Source organism: Pan paniscus, chromosome 6 (genome assembly GCF_029289425.2).
Source record: "Pan paniscus chromosome 6, NHGRI_mPanPan1-v2.0_pri, whole genome shotgun sequence".
NCBI classification, from domain to species: Eukaryota; Metazoa; Chordata; class Mammalia; order Primates; family Hominidae; genus Pan; species Pan paniscus.
In genome coordinates this window covers 113067249-113086361 of record NC_073255.2, presented here as the reverse complement: position 1 = coordinate 113086361, position 19113 = coordinate 113067249, and the positions used below count along the sequence as shown (strand labels likewise).

The 19113-nt window shown below is 35.6% G+C and overlaps 1 protein-coding gene across 8 annotated transcripts in view; it reads right to left on the bottom strand.

The window, feature by feature from the left end:
* The window catches only part of PPP1R9A (protein phosphatase 1 regulatory subunit 9A), a 384760-nt gene that overhangs the window by 49959 nt on the left and 315688 nt on the right, over window positions 1–19113 (bottom strand). For all 8 annotated transcript variants that reach the window (XM_057302912.1, XM_034964481.2, XM_034964482.2 and 5 more), the window contains exon 7: window positions 18072–18227. In XM_057302912.1, the coding sequence (XP_057158895.1) occupies window positions 18072–18227 (156 nt within the window). The remainder of the gene's footprint in view (window positions 1–18071; window positions 18228–19113) is intronic.

Genomic DNA, 19113 nt, shown 5'->3' with positions numbered 1-19113 from the left:
TAAAAATATGCGATTATTTTAATTCTGTATGTACATTAAGAGAATTTCTACAAATCCATCACTTTTGACAAGAAAAGCATCAAAATACACTAACTGAACCCTTTTTGTTTTATATAGTATGGACCTGTGTCTAGTGAGCTTACCTTGGAAGGCTATTAGGTGCCAAAGCCAGGTTTTAGAAATCCCAGCCCATGGTTCTTTCCACTAATACTAAATTTCTTACATTTGTAGGCCCCTTTATTTTTAATCATCTCCCTTTATCATTGCAAATGACTGGGGGAGGCAGGGCAGGTGTTGTGAACCTCATGGTTCAGATGAGGAAAGAGGCTCAGGGAAGTCACACACCTTTTCAAGTTCCCACTAGAAACAGGTGATGGAGCGGAAACAAAACCAGATTTGACTCTTCCTACCTCTGTTCCTCCCTTAACCATGTATCTAACTGAACCAGTTGCTTTGGGATATATTTTTCATTTAATCTTCCCCCAAACCCCAAGCCATATGTCATCATCATAACCTCTCAGATGAGAAGTTATTACTCCAACTGGAAACCATGGATCACTTCTGGTAGTCTCTGAGCATTCTGACAGTGAATGCAAAATGGTGCTCAATCAGCTGCTGTTATCATTAATGAAGCTTAGAAAGCAGACCTCCACCTCCCTTAATAATCAATTGGCCTTTAGTGACTGAGACTACGTGCTAGGTACTATGCTAATCACTGAGGATACACGAACATGACATAGAATCTACTTTCAAGATACTTCAGGGAGATTAATAAAAACACCTTGTAAGAATTCTCCAGATCATCCTGTGAGAAAGGTCAGAGGCAACCTGCTGCTGGATGGCTTGTTTAGTCTTTTGTTCCTATAGCCAGATCAGATGTCATGTGTCTTTGGCCTGTTTGTCCAGATGTGGACCCTACTTTCCAAGCAAAGTGAGCAAGATGGACCCAAGTTATCTCCATTTCATGAGGAAAAGAAAATTGCTTTTCACTGGGGTGAAGGACCTTGACAAATGAAGCATAGTTGGTAAAAGGTTGAGTTTTCTTATTCTAGAGCAGTTCCCTTTCCACGTGTTTAAGAGATGTATGTCAAGAATCAATAACCTTTTCAAAGTACAGGTCCAAGAGTTTGCAAGAATGGTCAGGCAGGCTGACTGCAGGGATAGAAGGTTAACAGGGCTGGTTAATAGAAATAGAGCCTGAGATGCCTGTTGGAGTTTTTGGGCTTCAGAGAAGCTAGGTTTGGAGAAAAGAGTTGGGATTAGGAGGGCATAAATAAAAAGAAAAGGTTAAGGACTGCAGGTCAAAGTCTTTTAACTTACAAGACCATCATTTTCATCTCTTCTGTCATCTTTAATATGAAAGCCATAGATATGCACCTCAGGATTTCAGCACAAATAAACATACACATTCCTATGAGAACAGGAGCTTTCATTTAACATTCTGAAGGTGTACCTGCTGTGTATAATTTTTTTTTCAAAAAGATGAATACAGAACATGCACTCATATTACCGGATCGATATAATCCAAATATAACTATGCTAGAAATAGAAACATCCTTTACACAGAAACTTAAATAGTGAGACTGAACTTTTCCCCTCTCTCTACTTATCCTGTGAGAGCATGGAAACATTTTTCTTTAAAAAGAGAAAAATATCTTTGCAGGAAATGTTTTAAGAGAGCTCTAGTTCTAGAAATACTACAATCAGATAAGGGCAACATTTTCTGCTGTTGCTTTACAAAAGCAAATCAATAACTAATATTTGCATATAACTTTATAAAGTGCTTTCTAGATTGGGATCTAAATTTTTAGTTATCTTTGTGAGTATTTGAGTGATGTATGTCTTACCTACAACAATGTGGCTTCACAAAAGAAATCAAAGCTGTTTTTAACTACATTTTGGTGTTAAGATGAAGCTTTGCCATATTTCTTTGTAATTTCTGCTGAAAAGTTTACATATGGTATCTATCCAGTATTAACGAAAGTGTTTTACTTAGGGAATCATGTATGCAAAATGAACTAAAACTGGCTGACTGAACAATATCACAATCTAATCTGAATGGTAACACTAATGGCAGCACATGTAGCATAGGGTGAGATTCTCTAACAAGGTCACTCCCTAAGTAGGTACTCATAAACTTGTTATTAATGATGCTGCTGCTGGATGTAGTTGATGGCCTGTAATTACAGCTCTTTTTTAAATAAGTAACTGTTTGCTATTAAGTAGGCAGCAATTTATAGCTTCCCTACATGGTAGTGGAAACTTCCATAAAGATAACTTAATGTTATTATACCATGCATTTTATAACTTTTCTAGATTCTTTTTCATAGAATTAATTAAATAAAATAAACCAACTTTTAGACTCCATTTTTTCTTCAAGAGAAATGTCGAATTTTTTTAATTGTTGCAATTGCTGTGACTCCTGAGGAGGAATGGCAAGGGAGAAATTGGACAGTCACTTTAAATGGCACCTGGCTAACAGTTCCTGAGCCAGCCTCGCCGTACCTTCCATTAAACTGCCAGTGTAATCACGTTAAAAACAAAAAAAACTCATAATCAAAAATGAACACCACAACTAAAAACAACAGTTCATAGAATATAAAAGAGTCATGAAGTTGAATTAAGAAAAATCTATCCAAGATCCCCTCTGACATCAGGGAGACACTTTGTACCACCCTCACTGATGGCTTGAGATCCATTCTGTCCCAAGCAAAAAGTGGACAACCCCTACTGTCTTGCCCAGGAATGGGGCCTCAAACTGGGCTCTCTAACTTCCTCACTATTCCATATTTGCTCAGAAAGCGACTGTTAGGGGGAAATGCAGGAAGGTGGCTGATGCATGGCACACTGCATACTTTCAGCTGCAGACCTATATAGACATGGGTGGCTTCAGTAAGTGCCTTGCTAGCAGTGAAGACTGGAAATTACCTTTTTTATCTCTTTAACTTAGAGAACTGTGTGGCAATACTTGGGAGTATCTGACCTTAGTACAGAGAATTGCCCTAGATGTCAGACTGCTAGAAAATAGCAACTGGGCTGGAAACGAGGCACCTAAATATCCCTCCTGATCTAAGTCTAGAAATGAGATTCATAATCAAAAAGTGAATAATTACTGACTAACCAATTACTAAAAGATTTTTGTCTCATTTCAAGATAAGGAAAGAAAAAACAGGTCACCTTAGGTCTATTAACAAATACTGCAAATCAAGGTAAAGAAAATATCAACTTGAACACACAAATAAGTAAACTTGTGAAAATGATGTATCCCATAAGTAAAAAAATATTTTAAGATCACTTTTTGAAATTCTAGGCTGAAGAGAAAGTAAAGAAAAGCGAGAAAGAATGAAGAGTAAGAAGACTAAACATTTAATAAGAGAATTAAGTCATGTTAGAAGTGCTAAAAAGCATAAATGAATTTGAATTTAAAAGCATATTTAATTACAATTAAACTGTACACTTAAAATGGTAAAGACAGTAAACTATACATGTATATTTTACCCAATAAAAAATTAACAAAAAGCATAATTAATGCTATAAAAAATAAAATCACTGATATGACAAGACAAATTTAGGAAACAATCTCAGACACAGAAAAAAAGACAAAATGAAACCATAAAAAATGTAATAGATACTGATGACAGTATTTCTAGAAAAAAAACAGAAATAGGAAAAAAACTGAAGGAAACATTAATGAACTAAAATGAAAACAAAACAAAAACAGAGCAATGAAAGCAAATTAAAAAGACAAATAATCAATGAAAGAAGGCCTACTTCAATAAATTGTGCTAAAGATTTTTAAAGTACAAGGTGAAAACAATACAAGCATCCAAATGCAAGCTTTATGTTAGACTTTTCCTTTAAAACACTCTTAAAACAATAAAACTTGCCCTACCACTTTTTCAGGGAAAAAGTTCATAAATGAATTAGAATGTCATTCTCAGTATGGGAAGCTCATGGAAACTATATCCTCCACAAATACTTAACAAATTACTTGAAGATATACTCTGAGAATGAGAAAAAATTCAGAATATAAGAATGAAGAAATTATTCTTTAAAAGGAATAATAGTGGATACTGATTAACCTGAGAGTATAACTATCTGTTGTAAATATCATTAGAAAACTAACCAAAAACATAAGTTTTTAAAAAATGTAACAATTATATTTTAATAATCTTGCTTAGAACCCAAGATTGTATCAAAATCTTCCATATGAAACATTCAAATGATTATTTGAATTCAAATTATAGTTTGTTCTTAATTTTTAATTTTTAAATTAAATTTTAATTTCATTTTTAATATTTTAATGTTTATTTTGTCCTTAAATTTTTAAACACTTTTCAAAAACTTAAAGACAAGCCTTAGTGTGAAAGCCAATAAACATAAAAGAAACATATAGCATAAAATAAGGTGGGAACACCTATATCTTGCATAATTATAATTATAAACTTAAATTGGTTAAATTTTCTTGTAAAAAATACAGATTCCAATATTATATTTTTATTTGTTTATTTATTTTGAGACAAGGTCTCACTCTCTTGCAAAGATTGGGGTGCAATGGCACAATCACCACTCAACTGAAGCCTCTACCTCCCAGGCTAACGTGATCCTCCCACCTCAGCCCTCTGAATAGCTGGAACCACAGGTGATTATATTATTTTAAAGCTACTATAAAACAAAGTGCTACAATTATGTTTATGTTAAAAATAGGTACACACTTATACACTGGTGTTTATCCAGCAACTGCAAACAAAAGTAGCAGTAAGAATATTAACATCAAAGTATACTTAAAGGTTGATAAATCTTGAAGTCATATTTTATGTACTTTCAACATGCCATCAACATAGATAACCAAAGCTGTAAGACACAAAATACAACAATGAGGTATAATTTCAGTGTATATAATTCTCAATTTTCTAGATTAAGGAAAAATGAATATGGATCCAGAAGGTCTAAAACACATCGTGTCACTTTTACCAAAAACACCAGTATTAGTCTACAATAAAAGCAACACATTCAAAAAAAGAAAAACTTGAAAAGACACTATTATCTGGCCTCAATGTAATAAAACATTAAATAGATTAAAAAGTTACAAATTAAAAAGTTTCCCCAATTGTTCAAGTCAAAGAGAAAATGAAAGTAAAAATAAAAAATATAGACAATTTATGAAGTGATGAAAATGAGAAGAATGCACGTTGAAACGAGATGTGGCCAAAGGCATAATAAGAGACAGGTTCATAATTTTAACTGCTCTCATATTTAAACAATCAAGTATGACAATAAATTCAGCATTGGTTTCAAGAAGTTAGAATATGAGTAATCAAACATTCCTAAGAGAAATAGGATGATGGAATAAATAAAAATACAAAGTTAGGGAGGGAGAAAGTGCCAGTGCAGTACAACATAGCAAACTAACATGAGCTATTCCCTGTCTCTCTTGAATTCAACTTCGGAGATGCCAAAAAAGAAAAATAGACTTTGTATGGGCTTCAGGGTCTTATTCACCAATTAATAAAACAGCTGATGAGAAACTCATACAGAACACAAGTAGTTGCAGATGTCTTTGGAAAACTGAGGATCTGAAGCAGGAGAGTACAGTAACCAGGAATGGGGAACAGCAATTTAACCTTTAGTCTTCTCCACATAACCTGGGTAAGCCTGTATCTGGAGGTACATCAGGGATAGCCTATTTCAGGCCCTGAAGCTTAGACCTCCTAGACACTAACTTATTATCCTTTGGTGCCTTTGGTAGAAACCTTTGGTGTAATGTGGTAGGTAAGCTGCAGCACCAGAGATAATAGTGAATTAACACTAGGGCAGCACCAGAATCCCATTACAGTTGGATAGAAAGAAGTATAGGTGAGCTGGAACTAATTATTTTGTAAAAAGTACACTTACAAATATATGTAACTAAAACTCCTGAAATACAAAAAGTTGGCAACAAGAGGAGAGGTAGAGGATGGTATGCTATGGGTATTATTTTGTTAAATGATAAAGACATAGATATTGATCTGCTTTATATATTGCCAGGAAAAAATAACCTAAGTCAAAATAAGTCAAGGTAATAAAATACAAATGTATAACTTTTAAGCAGCAGATGAAAATTTGATGTACCTAATGGGAAGTAGGTAGAAAGACTTAAAAAAGAAACAAGAAAAAAGAATGGACATTGTAAAATATGAAATAAGGTGGTATACATAAGTTCTAATATTAAAGTTATTAAGGTTAATGTAAATACATTGAACTCACCAACTAACTGAAAAATACTCCCAGAGTATTATAAAAGTAAGATGTAGAAATAGGTTGCCTAAAGGAAACATATTTAAACAAAAGAATACAGAATGGTTGAAAATAATGAGATGGAAAAAATAGATGCTGTGAAACAAATATAAAGCAGAAGAAAGCCAGAGTTAATTTTTTATTATGAGACAAAATATAATTTGGGACAAAGTGCACCATAAAGCACAAGAGAGATATTATAAATAAAGAAGTTGTAATAATCCTCAACATATATGCAGTTAACAACAAAGATGTAAAATATCTAAAACTACCACTGGTAGGATTACAGGAAGAAATAAATGATGGTAACTGGTGATTTTAATATATGCTTTTTCAGATTTGGTAGATCAAATAGACAAAATATAAGCCATAGTACAGAAAAAATGTGTATATGTGTTTGTATTATTAATCTTATTTATATATAAAAAAATATGGCTGGGCATGGTGGCTCATGCCTGTAATCCTAGCACTTTGGCAGGCCAAGGTGGGCGGATCACCTGAGGTCAGGAGTTTGAGAACAGCCTGGCCAACATGGCGAAACCACGTCTCTACTAAAAATACAAAAATTAGCTGGGTGTGGTGGCGCATACTTGTAATCCCAGCTACTTGGGAGGCTGAAGTAGGAGAATCACTTGAACCCAGGAGGCAGAGGTTGCAGTGAACTGAGATGGCACCACTGCTCTCCAGCCTGGGAGACAGAGTGAGACTCCATCTCAAAAAAAAAAAAACAAAAAACCATAAAAAATACATATATATATATACACATACACACACATAAACTTCACATCTAAATATGGAACAAGGGTACTTTTTGCATAAATGAGGATTATTAAATAAAAACTATTTATGTATCAAGCTATTAATATAAAATATCTTTAAAAATTCTACACAATAGCTATTATATGGAATGTTTTCTGATCAGAGTGCAATAAAGTTGCAACCCATAACACAATATAGCAAAATAAAGTTCTATATGTCTGGAAAATGAAAAAAACACTATATCATTCTTTTGTTAAAAAGAAAATTGCAAGAAAAAATACATATAAATAACAATGGCATTCTATATGTAAAAAATTGTGACATGTAGTTAAAGCAATATTCAGAAAAAAATCAGTACAGGTGTCAGAATGTAAGAGTTATTAAAAATAAATAAACTAAGTGCAATTGATCAACAAAGAAGAAAAAAGAAGAAAGAAAAAAGAAATATTGGTCTTTGTTTTTTTTCTTTTTTTTAATCAAAGAAGAAACAATTAGGAACTAAAAAGCTAGAATGACAGATAAAATTCTACAAAAAAACCTAAAAAAGTAAAAATATTCAAATAAAGAGAAGAAAGAATATAAAAGGGATAACTACTTATAAATATAAAATACTTCAATACTTAAAAATTATTTTATAAAAATATAAGTTAATAAGTATAATAGCCTAAAGGAAATATCTAAATTTCTTGAAAAATGCAAAATACCAAAATTGTCCCCCTGAAATTGAAAACTTGAACAGAGTAATAATTATTATGAAAGGTACTTAAAATATTCCTACACTAATGCACAGATGGTTTATATAAGGTTAGTGCAAAAGTAATTGTGGTTTTTGCCATTACCTTTAATATGCTGAATTAAAAGCTGAATAATAACAAACTTCCAGGAACGGAACCTTCTATCTTATCTACATCATTAAGTCTCTTTTATAAAAGTAATTTCTGAAAATAAAAAAATACGGAAAAACTTCCTAATTTATATTGAAGCAAATATAATCTTTGTGGCAGTTAAAATTTTTTTGTTGTTGTTATAATAGGTTTTTGGGGAACAGGTGGTGTTTGGTTACATTAAAAAATTCTTTAGTGGTGATTTCTGAGGTTTTGGTAAACCCATCACCTGAGCAGTGTACACTGTACCCAATGTGTAGTCTTTAACCTCTTGCCACCCCACCTTTTCACTTGAGTCCCCAAAGTCCAACGTATCACTCATGCCTTTGTGTACCCATAGCTTAGCTCCCACATTTAAGTGAGAACATACAATGTTTGGTTTTCCATTCCTGAGTTACTTCACTTAGAATAATAGTCTCCAATTCCATCCAGGTTGCTGTGAATGCCATTATTTCTTTCCTTTTTATGGCTGAGCAGTATTCCATGGTACATATAAACCACATTTTCTTTATCCACTTATTGATTGATGGGCATTTGGGCTGGTTCCATATTTTTGCAATGCAAATTGTACTGCTATAAAAATGTATGTGCAAGTATCTTTTCCATACAATGAGTTCTTTTCCACTGGATCAAATGATAGATCTACTTTTAGTTCTTTAAGGAATCTCCACACTGTTTTCCATAGTGGTTGTACTAGTTTACATTCCCACCAACAGTGTAAAAGTTGTTCCCTTTTCACCATATCCATGCCAACATCAGTTATTTTTTGATTTTTTGATTATGGCCATTCTTGCAGGAGTGAGGTGGTATCACGTTGTGATTTTGATTTACATTTCCCTGATAATTAGTGATGTTGAGCATTTTTCCATATGTTTGTTGGACATTTGTTTATCTTCTTTTGAGAACTGTCTATTCATTCATGTCCTTAGCCCACTTTTTGATGGGATTGTTTGTTTTGTCTTGCTGATTTGTTTGAGTTCTTTGTGGATTCTGGATATTCGTTCTTTGTCAGATGTATAGATGGCAAAGACTTTCTCCCAGTCTGTGGATTGTCTGTTTACTCTGCTGATTGTTTCTTTCACTGAACAGAAGCTTTTTAGTTTAATTACGTCCCATCTATTTACCTTTGTTTTTGTTGCATTTGCTTTTGGATTCTTGGTCATGAACTCTTTGCCTAAGCCAGTGTCTAGAAGAGTTTTTCTGATGTTATCGTCTAGAATTTTTATGGTTTCAGATCTTAGACTTAAGTCTTTGATCCATCTTGAGTTGATTTTTGTATAAGTTGAGAGATGAGCATCCAGTTTCAGTCTTCTACACCTGGCTTGCCAATTATCCCAGCACCATTTGTTAGTAATGTGTCCTTTCCCCACTTTATGTTTTTGTTTGCTTTGTCGAACATCAGTTGGCTGTAAATATTTGGGTTTATTTCTGGGTTCTCTATTCTGTTCCATTGGTCTATGTGCTTAATTTTATACCAGTACCATGCTATATCGGTGACTGATAGTATACTTTGAAGTTGGGTAATGTGATGCCTCCAAATTTGTTCTTCTTGCTTAGCCAATGGCTATGTGGGCTCTTTTTTGGTTCCATATGAATTTTAGTCCTGAATGGTACTGTGAAGAATGATGGTGGTATTTTTATGGGAATTGCAAGGAATTTGTAGATTGCTTTTTGCAATATGGTCATTTTCACAATATTGATTCTACCCATCCATGAGCATGGAATGTGTTTCCATTTGTTTGTGTCGTCTATGATTTCTTTCAGCAGTGTTTTGTAGTTTTCCTTATAGAGGTCTTTTACCTTCTTGGTTAGGTATATTCCTAAGTATTTTATTTTTCTTTGCAGCTATTGTGAAAGGCGTTGAGTTCTTGATTTGATTCTCAGCTTGGTCGCTGTTGGTGTATAGCAGAGCTACTGATTTGTGTACATTAATTTTGTATCCTGAAACTGTGCTGAATTCATTTACCAGTTCTAGGAACTTTTTGGATGAGTCTTTAGAGCTTTTTAGGTATACAATCATACCAACAGCAAACAGTGACAGTTTGGCTTCCTCTTTACTGATTTGGATGCCCTTTCTTTCTTTCTTTTTCTTGTTTGCTCTGGCTAGGACTTCCAGTACTATGTTGAATGCAAGTACTGAAAGTGGGCATCCTTGTCTTGTTCCAGTTTTCACGGGGAATGCTTTCAACTTATCCCCGCTCAGTATAATGTTGGTTGTGGGTCTGTCATAGATGGCTTTTATTACCTTAAGGTATGTCTCTTCTATGCCTATTTTGCTGATGGTTTTCATCATAAAGGGATGCTGGATTCTGTCAAATGCTTTTTCTGCATCTATTGAGATGACCATGTGATTTTTAAATTTTAATTCTGTTTATGTGATGTATCACATTTATTGACTTGCATATGTTAAATCATTCCTGCATCCCTGGTATGAAATCCACTTGATCATGGTAGGTTATCTTTTTGATATACTGTTGGATTCAGTTCACTAGTATTTTGTTGAGAATTTCTGCACCCATGTTCATCAGGGGTGTTGGTCTGTAGTTTTCTTTTTTTTGTTATGTCCTTTCCCGGTTTGGGTATTAGGGTGATACCAGTTTCAGAGAATGATTCAGGAAGGATTCCCTCTTTCTCTGTCTTTTGGAAAAGTGTCAATAGGATTAGTACCAATTCTTCTTTGAATGTCTGACAGAATTCAGCTGTGAATGTGTATGGTCCTGGACTATTTTTGTTGGCAATTTTTTACATTATTTTTTCTTTTTTTTATTATACTTTAAGTTCTGGGATACATGTGCAGAACATGCAGTTTTGTTACATACGTATACATGTGCCATGGTAGGCTGCTGCACCCATCAACCCATCATCTACATTAGGTATTTCTAATGCTATGCCTCCCCTTGCCCCCCACCCCCTGACAGGCCCTGGTGTGTGACATTCCCCTCCCTGTGCCCATATCTTCTCATTATTCAACTCCCACTTATGAGTGAGAACATGTGGTGTTTGGTTTTCTGTTCCTGTGTTAGTTTGCTGAGAATGATGGTTTCCAGCTTCATCCATGTCCCTACAAAGGACATTAACTCATCCTTTTTTATGACTGCATAGTATTCCATGGTGTATATGTGCCACATTTTCTTTATCCAGTCTATCATTGATGGGCATTTGGGTTGGTTCCAAGTCTTTGCTATTGTGAATAGTGCTGCAATAAACATATGTGTGCATGTGTCTTTCTAATAGAATGATTTATAATCCTTTGGGTATACACCCAGTAATGGGATTGCTGGGTCAAATGGTATTTCTGGTTCTAGATCCTTGAGGAATCGCCACACTGTCTTCCACAATGGTCGAACTAATTTACACTCCCACCAACAGTGTAAAAGCATTCCTATTTCTCCACATCCTCTCCAGCATCTGTTGTTTCCTGACTTTTTAATGATTGTCATTCTAACTGGTATGAGATGGTATCTCATTGTCGTTTTGATTCACATTTCTCTAATGACCAGTGATGATAAACTTTTTTTCATATGTTTGTTGGCCACATAAATTTCTTGTTTTGAAAACTGTCTGTTCATATCCTTAGCCCACTTTTTGATGGGGTTGTTTTTTTCTTGTAAATTTGTTTAAGTTCCTTGTAGATTCTGGATATTAGCCCTTTGTCAGATGGATAGATTGCAAAAATTTTCTCCCATTCTGTACGTTGCCTGTTCACTCTGATAATAGTTTCTTTTGCTATGCAGAAGCTCTTTAGATTAGTTAGATCCCATTTGTCAACTTTGGCTTTTGTTGCTATTGCTTTTTGTGTTTTAGTCATGAAGTCTTTGCCTATGCTTGTGTCCTGAATGGTATTGCCTAGGTTTTCTTCTAGGGTTTTTATGGTTTTAGATGTTACGTTTAAGTCTTTAATCCATCTTGAAATAATTTTTGTATAAGGTGTAAGGAAGGGGTCCAGTTTCAGTTTTCTGCATATGGCTAGCCAGTTTTCCTAACACTATTTATTAAATAGGGAATCCTTTCCTCATTGTTGGCAATTTTTTTTAATTACCATTTTAATCTCTCTGTCTGCCATTGGTCTGTTCAGAGATTTTTATATCTTCCTGGTTTAATCTAGGGTGATTGTATATTTCCAGGAATTTAAACAACTCCTCTAGATTTTCTAGTTTATGCGTGTAAAGGTTTTCATAGTAGCCTTGAATGATCTTTTCTATTTCTGTGGTATCAGCTGTAATATCTCCCGTTTCATTTGTAACTGAGCTTATCTGGATCTTCTCTCCTCTTTTCTTGGTTAATCTCGCTAGAGATCTATCAATTTTATTTATCTTTTCAAAGAACCAGCTTTTTATTTCATTTATCGTTTGTATTTGTTTGTTTCAATTTGATTTAGTTTTGCTCTGATCTTCATTATTTCTTTTCTTCTGCTGGGTTTGGGTTTGTTCTTGTTTCTTCAGTTCTGTGAAGTGGGACCTTAGATTGTCAGTTTGAGCCCTTTCAGACTTTTTGATGTAGGTATTTAATGCTATAAACTTTCCTCTTAGCACCGCTTTTGCTGTATCCCAGAGGTTTTGACAGGTTGTGTCACTATTATCACATAGTTCGAATAACTTTTAAATTTCCATCTTGATTGTTGACCCGACAATCATTCAGGAGCAGGGTTATTTAATTACCATGTATTTGCATTGTTTTGAGGGTGGCTTTCAGAGTTGATTTCCAATTTTATTTCACTGTGGTCTTACAGAACTTGAGATAATTTCAATTTTCTTAAATTTACTGAGACTTGTTTTGTGGCCTATCATAAGGTCTATCTTGGAGAAGTTCCATGTGCCGATGAATAGAATGTATATTCTGCAATTGTTGGGTAGAATGTTCCACAAATATCTGTGAAGTCCATTTGTTGTAGGGTATAGTTTAAGCCTATTGTTTCTTTGTTGACTTTTTGTCTTGATGACCTACCTGTCTAGTGCTGACAGTAGAGTATGAAAGTCCCCCACTATTATTGTGTTGCCATCTATCTCATTTCTTAGGTCTAACAGTAATAAATTTCGGAGCTCCAGTGTTAGCTGCAAATATAGTTAGAATTGTAATATTTTCTTGTTGGACTAGTCCTTTCATCATTATATAATTTCTCTGTCTTTTTTTAACTGCTGTTGCTTTAGTTTGTTTTGTCTAAGAATAGCTACTCCTACTTGCTTTTGGTGTCCATTTGCATACGGTATCTTTTTCCACCCCTTTACCTCAAGTTTATGTGAGTCCTTACGTGTTAGGTGAGTTTCCTGAAGACAGCAGAAACTTGGTTGGTGAATTCTTATCCATTCTGCCATTCTGTATCTTTTAGGTGGAGCATTTAGGCCATTTACATTCAATGTTAGTATTGACATGTGAGGTACTATTCTACTCATTGTGCTATTTATTGCTTGAATACCTTTTTTTTTCTATTGTGCTATTGTTATAAAGGTCCTGTGAGATTTATGCTTGAAGAAGGTTCTATTTTGATGTATTTCGAGGATTTGTTTCTCTTTGTTTTGGGGAGGTTTTCCTCAATTATTCCCTCAAATATCCGTTTTCCAAACTTTTAGATTTCTCTCCTTCCTCAGGAACACTAATTATTTTTAGTTTGGACATTTAACATAGTCCCAAACTTCTTGGAGGCTTTACTCATTTTTTAGAATTCTTTTTTATTTGTCTTTGGTGGACTGGGTTAATTTGAAAGCCTTGTCTTCAAGCTCTTTCTTCTGCTTGTTTGATTCTACTGCTGAGACCTTCCAGTGCATTTTGCATTTCTGTGTGTCCTTGATTTCCAGAAGTTGCGACTGTTTTTTTATTTATGCTATCTATTTCACTGAAAAATTTTTTTCATTTCCTGTATTATGTTTTTGATGTCTTTAAGTTGGACTTCACCTTCCTCTGGTGCCTCCTTGATTAGCTTAATAATTGACCTTCTAAAATATTTTTCTGGCAATTCAGAGATTTCATCTTGGTTTGGATCCATTGCTGGCTAACTGGTATGATCTTTTGGGGGTGTTAAAGAACCTTGTTTTGTCATATACCAGAATTGTTTTTCTGATTCCTTCTCATTTGGATAGACTACATCAGAGGGAAGATCTGGGATTCAAGGGCTACTGTTCAGATTCTTTTGTCCCACAGTGTGCTGCCTTGATTTGGTGTTCTCTCCCTTACCCTAGGAATGGGGTTTCCTGAGAGCTGAAATGTAGTGATCATTTTTGCTTTTCTGGATCTAGCACCCAGTGGAGCTACCAGGCTCTGCACTGGTACTTGGGAGTATCTGCAAAGAGTACTGTGATGTGATTCATCTTCAGGTCTTGTAGCCATGGATACCAGCACCTGCTTTGATGGAGGTAGCAAGGGAGTGAAGTGGACTCTGCAGGGTCCTTGGTTGTATTTTTATTTAGTGTGCTGGTCTTGTATTGGTTGGATTCCAGCCAGGAGTTGGCACTTTCAAGAGCACATGAGCTGGGGTCCTATAGGGAGGATGCAAATTTGCCCTAGGGACACCTGGTCAAGTATTCAGGTTTCTCAGGCAGTCAGCAGGGCCACAGAGCTCCCAAGAGATTATAACCTTTGTCTTCAGCTACCAGGGTGGGTAGAGTAAGACCACCAGGTTGGGGGAGGGACAGGAGTGTCTTAGCTCAGTCTCTCCTTTGGTGGGGCTTGCTGTGGCTGCTGTGGGGGAGGAGGTTGTGGTTCCCAGTCCAATGGAGTTATATTCCCAGGGGGATTATGGCTGCCTCTGATGAGTCATATACGCCACCAGGGAAGTGGGGGAAAGCCGGAAGTCATAGGCCTCACTCTGCTCCCACGCAGCCCAGAGTCCTAAAGGCCAGTCTCACTCCCACCGTGCCCTCCACAACAGCACCAAGTCTATTTCCAGGCAGCTTATGACCAGGGCTGAGAACTCACCCTAAATCACGAGCTTCCCTGTTGAGAAAGCAAGCAGACTCACACTTTTTTGGCATTTTAGGGAGCCTGCAGTGGTGACCCGGTTCCTTCAAAAGGTCTGTGGATTCTCTTGGCTTTCCTGGTATTTTCCTGTGGTAGTTCTTGGGGCAAAAGTTCACAATGTGAGTCTCCACATGCTGTTCTGTCCATCCAAGCAGAAGCTGCAGCAGTTCTCCCTCCTACCTGCCATCTTAATCCTCCCAGTTTTTGTTTATTTGAGATGGGGTCTTGTGTGGTTCTGTCACCCAGGCTGGAGTGCCGTGGCAACCTTCATGGCTCACTGTAACTTTGAACTCCTGAGCTCAAGCCATTTTCCCACCTCAGCCTCCCAAAGAACTAAGATTATAGATGTGAGCCACCATGACTGGCCATGTGGCAGCTTTTATTTAACCCACTCCAGTAATATGTCCTGTTACTTATAGCTCGATACTTAGGTAACTTATGTATGTATGTGACTTATATAATGAATAAAGGGCACGATAAAATTTTAGGGAGGATGAGAAAAAAGGCTTGAATTAAACAAATATATTCCATGAACTTGGATTAAAAGATTCGATGTGATTTATAAAATGCCAGTTCTCTAGAAATTTACTAGTTTAACATAATTACAACAAAAAATGCAGCGTATTTTTCAAGGGTATTTATAAAGTGATACAAATATTTTCTTGAGTAAGTTGAAAAATAAAGGCATTTTTGAAAAGTTGGAATGATGCGACTTAGCTCATCAATATTGATGTATATTCTAACAGTATTGCACTGAAGAAAAATGAGAAGATGGAGCAGACTATGAAGCCATAAGCAGTTCAGAAGGTAAAGGCACAAATTCTTTAGATAATAATGTTGGCCCTCCCACCAAAGGGAAATTGGTAAAGGAGCATTTAATAAAAGGGCTAGCCAACTTTTGTTGGCTATTTGGAAACATTAAATTGGGTACATGTCTTATATCATACAACAAATTCCAGTATATGTTTGACACCATTCATTCCATAAATATTTCACCACTAACTATATGCCAAGAATTGTACAAAGACCGAGGACATGATAATAAGCAAAAACATGTGAGCTTTGAGTTCAGCAGGAAGATAGATACAAAACAGGCCCAAAGTATGACTGATTGAGATAATGTCAGTCTAATGTATTTTGCCCGAGTAGTAAAACACATACTTTTGCTTAAAATAATTAAGACAATCCTGTAACATGAAACTTTGTAAAGACTCTAATACAATATGACCCTTCACACTCACCCCAAGTTTTGTGGATGATCCTGTGAAAAGTGCCCAGTGCTATATAATATTTGGACATGTATATTAATCACATAAAGAAATTTAAGACTATGATAGTGACAGTGTACAAGATACAAATGTCACAAAAGAGTGCCACACAGGTGATACATGGGGCAATATTCTGAAGAAATGAATATATTAATGTTAAATGTAAAACAAAAGAGGATAAAAGAATTGTTAAGTGGAATGATGTGATATTGCCTGTTATTGAGGTGAGGATGAAATTCCAATTCTTAGAAACCAAAACTAAAATAAAGTTACAGATCTGGTTACTCAAGCTAAAAATAAATCAGCCACATTACACAGAATGAATCCAGATCACACAGCAGTCTACACCAGGGTCAGTAACATTTTTCAGTAAAGGGCCAGAAAGCAAATAATTTAGGATTTGCAGGGCATACAGTCTCTATTGCAACTACTCAACTTTGCTGTTGTAGTATGTTATCAGCCACAAACAATAAAGAGATGGGTATGCTTGTGTTCAAATAAAACTTTATTTATAAAAAGTAGGCCAGATTTGGACAATGTATCATAATTTGCTAACCCCTGGTCTAGATCACTCTACACAATGGTGCATGCTTAAAACAATATTTATGGAACTTTGAGTCCTTAGCTCAATTTTGAAAATGGAAGATACAACTTTCCATATATTATCTGTGCCCTGTAGGCTCTTCACCTCCCATAAAAGAATGTGGACCCTTCTTCCAGCTCAATTATCTACCAAAGACTAGGGGTCATACTCACCTGGTAAAATGAAAGAGCTGTATTATAGGCTTTCGCCAGGGAATACTATTTTGATCTCACTGCCTTCAATATTTGCTAAAGTTGGGTTGTGAGTTAAAATATTCTTAGAGAACAAGTCATCTACCTACTTTTCTTGATAACTTATATTCTTTGACCAAATAAGGGCTGCAGAGAAACAGGTAACTAGATTACACCTCTTCCTCCCACTCAGCCACTTTCTGCAGAACTTTTCTTTTTCTGCATTGCTCTTTGGTTTGAAGATATCAGTTAATTTAGAAAGTCTTTAGAAGAAATGAACAAGTTATAAATAATGACACATTTCTCTTCAATGATGGAGGATACTCTTCCAAAACAATGAAGGATAAACTGCTTTGGGACCTATTAATCACTGTTTCTGTTTTACATGTGTCATGGTTCTGAGAAGCTACTTTGGAAGAGTTATCCACATTTCCTCTCCCAAGGTTCTATTCTTGGCCCTTCTCTGAGAGCACATTGCCTCAGGAGTCTGATCTCTTCAAACTCTGAGACTGCATCACCATACTCCCTTGCCTGGGTTTGGAAGCATCAGCAGAAAAGGAAAGCAGAGTCAGGGTGTATTCTTACCCTTGCCCCAAGGATGCAACTTTTACCAGTGGCTGTGCATCTTATAAAGCTGCAGATGTTGATGGTAACAGCCTCCTGCTGTTGCCAGTCCCTGTGCACTTCACCACCCCTTGTTAGTACTATTAACTCTGTTCAAAGTCTGTGTATTAAACTCTCTTCAAGTAAACCCTTCGGGTATGCCATCTGATGCTTATTAGAAACCTATTTCATGAACAGAAAGACAAAAAGAGACTTTTTAGGAAGTCTCTGCCTTGAGAGAAAAGCTTATCACTAGGTACCAAAACTTCTGTAAAACTGAAAAAATATAACTTAAACATCATAAAACTGCACATTTAAGTTACTGCTTGAAATTATGGGCTACAGGTATGTCACTATGACAAATAAGCGTTTAAATCAATGACCGTGGAATGAGATCTACTTAAATTCTACTTGAAATTCAATGAGACTCAAGACAACCTGTTATTAAAAAGCTTTGATTTGCAAACTGATTATTCTTAATATATTATTTGAACAGAAATATATACTTAATGAAATGGACAGGCATAGAGAAATATTTTGCAGCTTAGTGGCATACCTCTTTGAACTTGTGACTGAGCTTGCTTGTGTCCAGTTCTGATGGGGAAAACATGTCCTCATTCTCAGGCAGCTCAAAGACTTCAATGGCCATGTCGCTGCCAGGAAGGACAGGTCCTACCTCATCTTCTTCTTCATCTGTGGCATATTCTCCTGTCTGAAAGGAAGGGGATTTCAGAAATCCAGCTGTCCTTACCCCAGGTGGAGGTGAGTTATTTGAAAATATTTTATAAAAGACAAGTAAGACATGTACCCAAATGGTAAAAGTGTAAGTAGGTTTTTCAGCCAAGCATGCCTCATGCAGCCAATGTTATAAACAAATGTTAGTTTAAAGATCCAAAGTGACAAACCTATGCCATATACAAGTGCGTTTCTAAAAATCTACTAGTATCAGTGGCATCTTTAATACAGAATCAAGAGTTGTTTTTTCTGAGTATTTGATTATTTTACCAAATAAAATTATGTTGCTGAGGGAAATAAGTCATTCCTTTAAATTCTCTTTGTGAATATGCCACCCAATACTGAAAGCAATGAAAAGGGAAGGGGAGTTTAATGAATCACAGAGTTGGAAGGGACCTTAATTAAGCCTTGCAAAGCTTTAGCTGATTAATTCTCCTAAGCGTTAGAGTTCAAACAGTTCTGTTTTGTTTGCTTGTTAATTATTGTGGTGAACTAGTGAGCTAAAGAATAAACCAAAGGTTTCTAACTTGCAGCCTGCACCAAGTGTATTGTTTTGCCTGCCTAGCACGTTTACAAATCTGAGTATTCTGTCAATGTGAGAAAAATGTTTCACATAAAGTTCTAGATTTCCAGCTTTCCTTGAGAAAGCCAAGCATCCGTTAATATTAGGCATATTGGGACATGATAACAATTGGCCAGTTAGTAGTGGTTGCCCCTTTTAGAAGAGTTATATGCTTTCTAATACCCCACAATTTTTCTAATGTCATATAGTTCTATATTGTTAGCTTCACTCCTTTGTAATACCCACCTGTCCCTGTAGGTATCTGAGTTCCTGACCCCTGGAATAAACGTTCCTCTTTGCC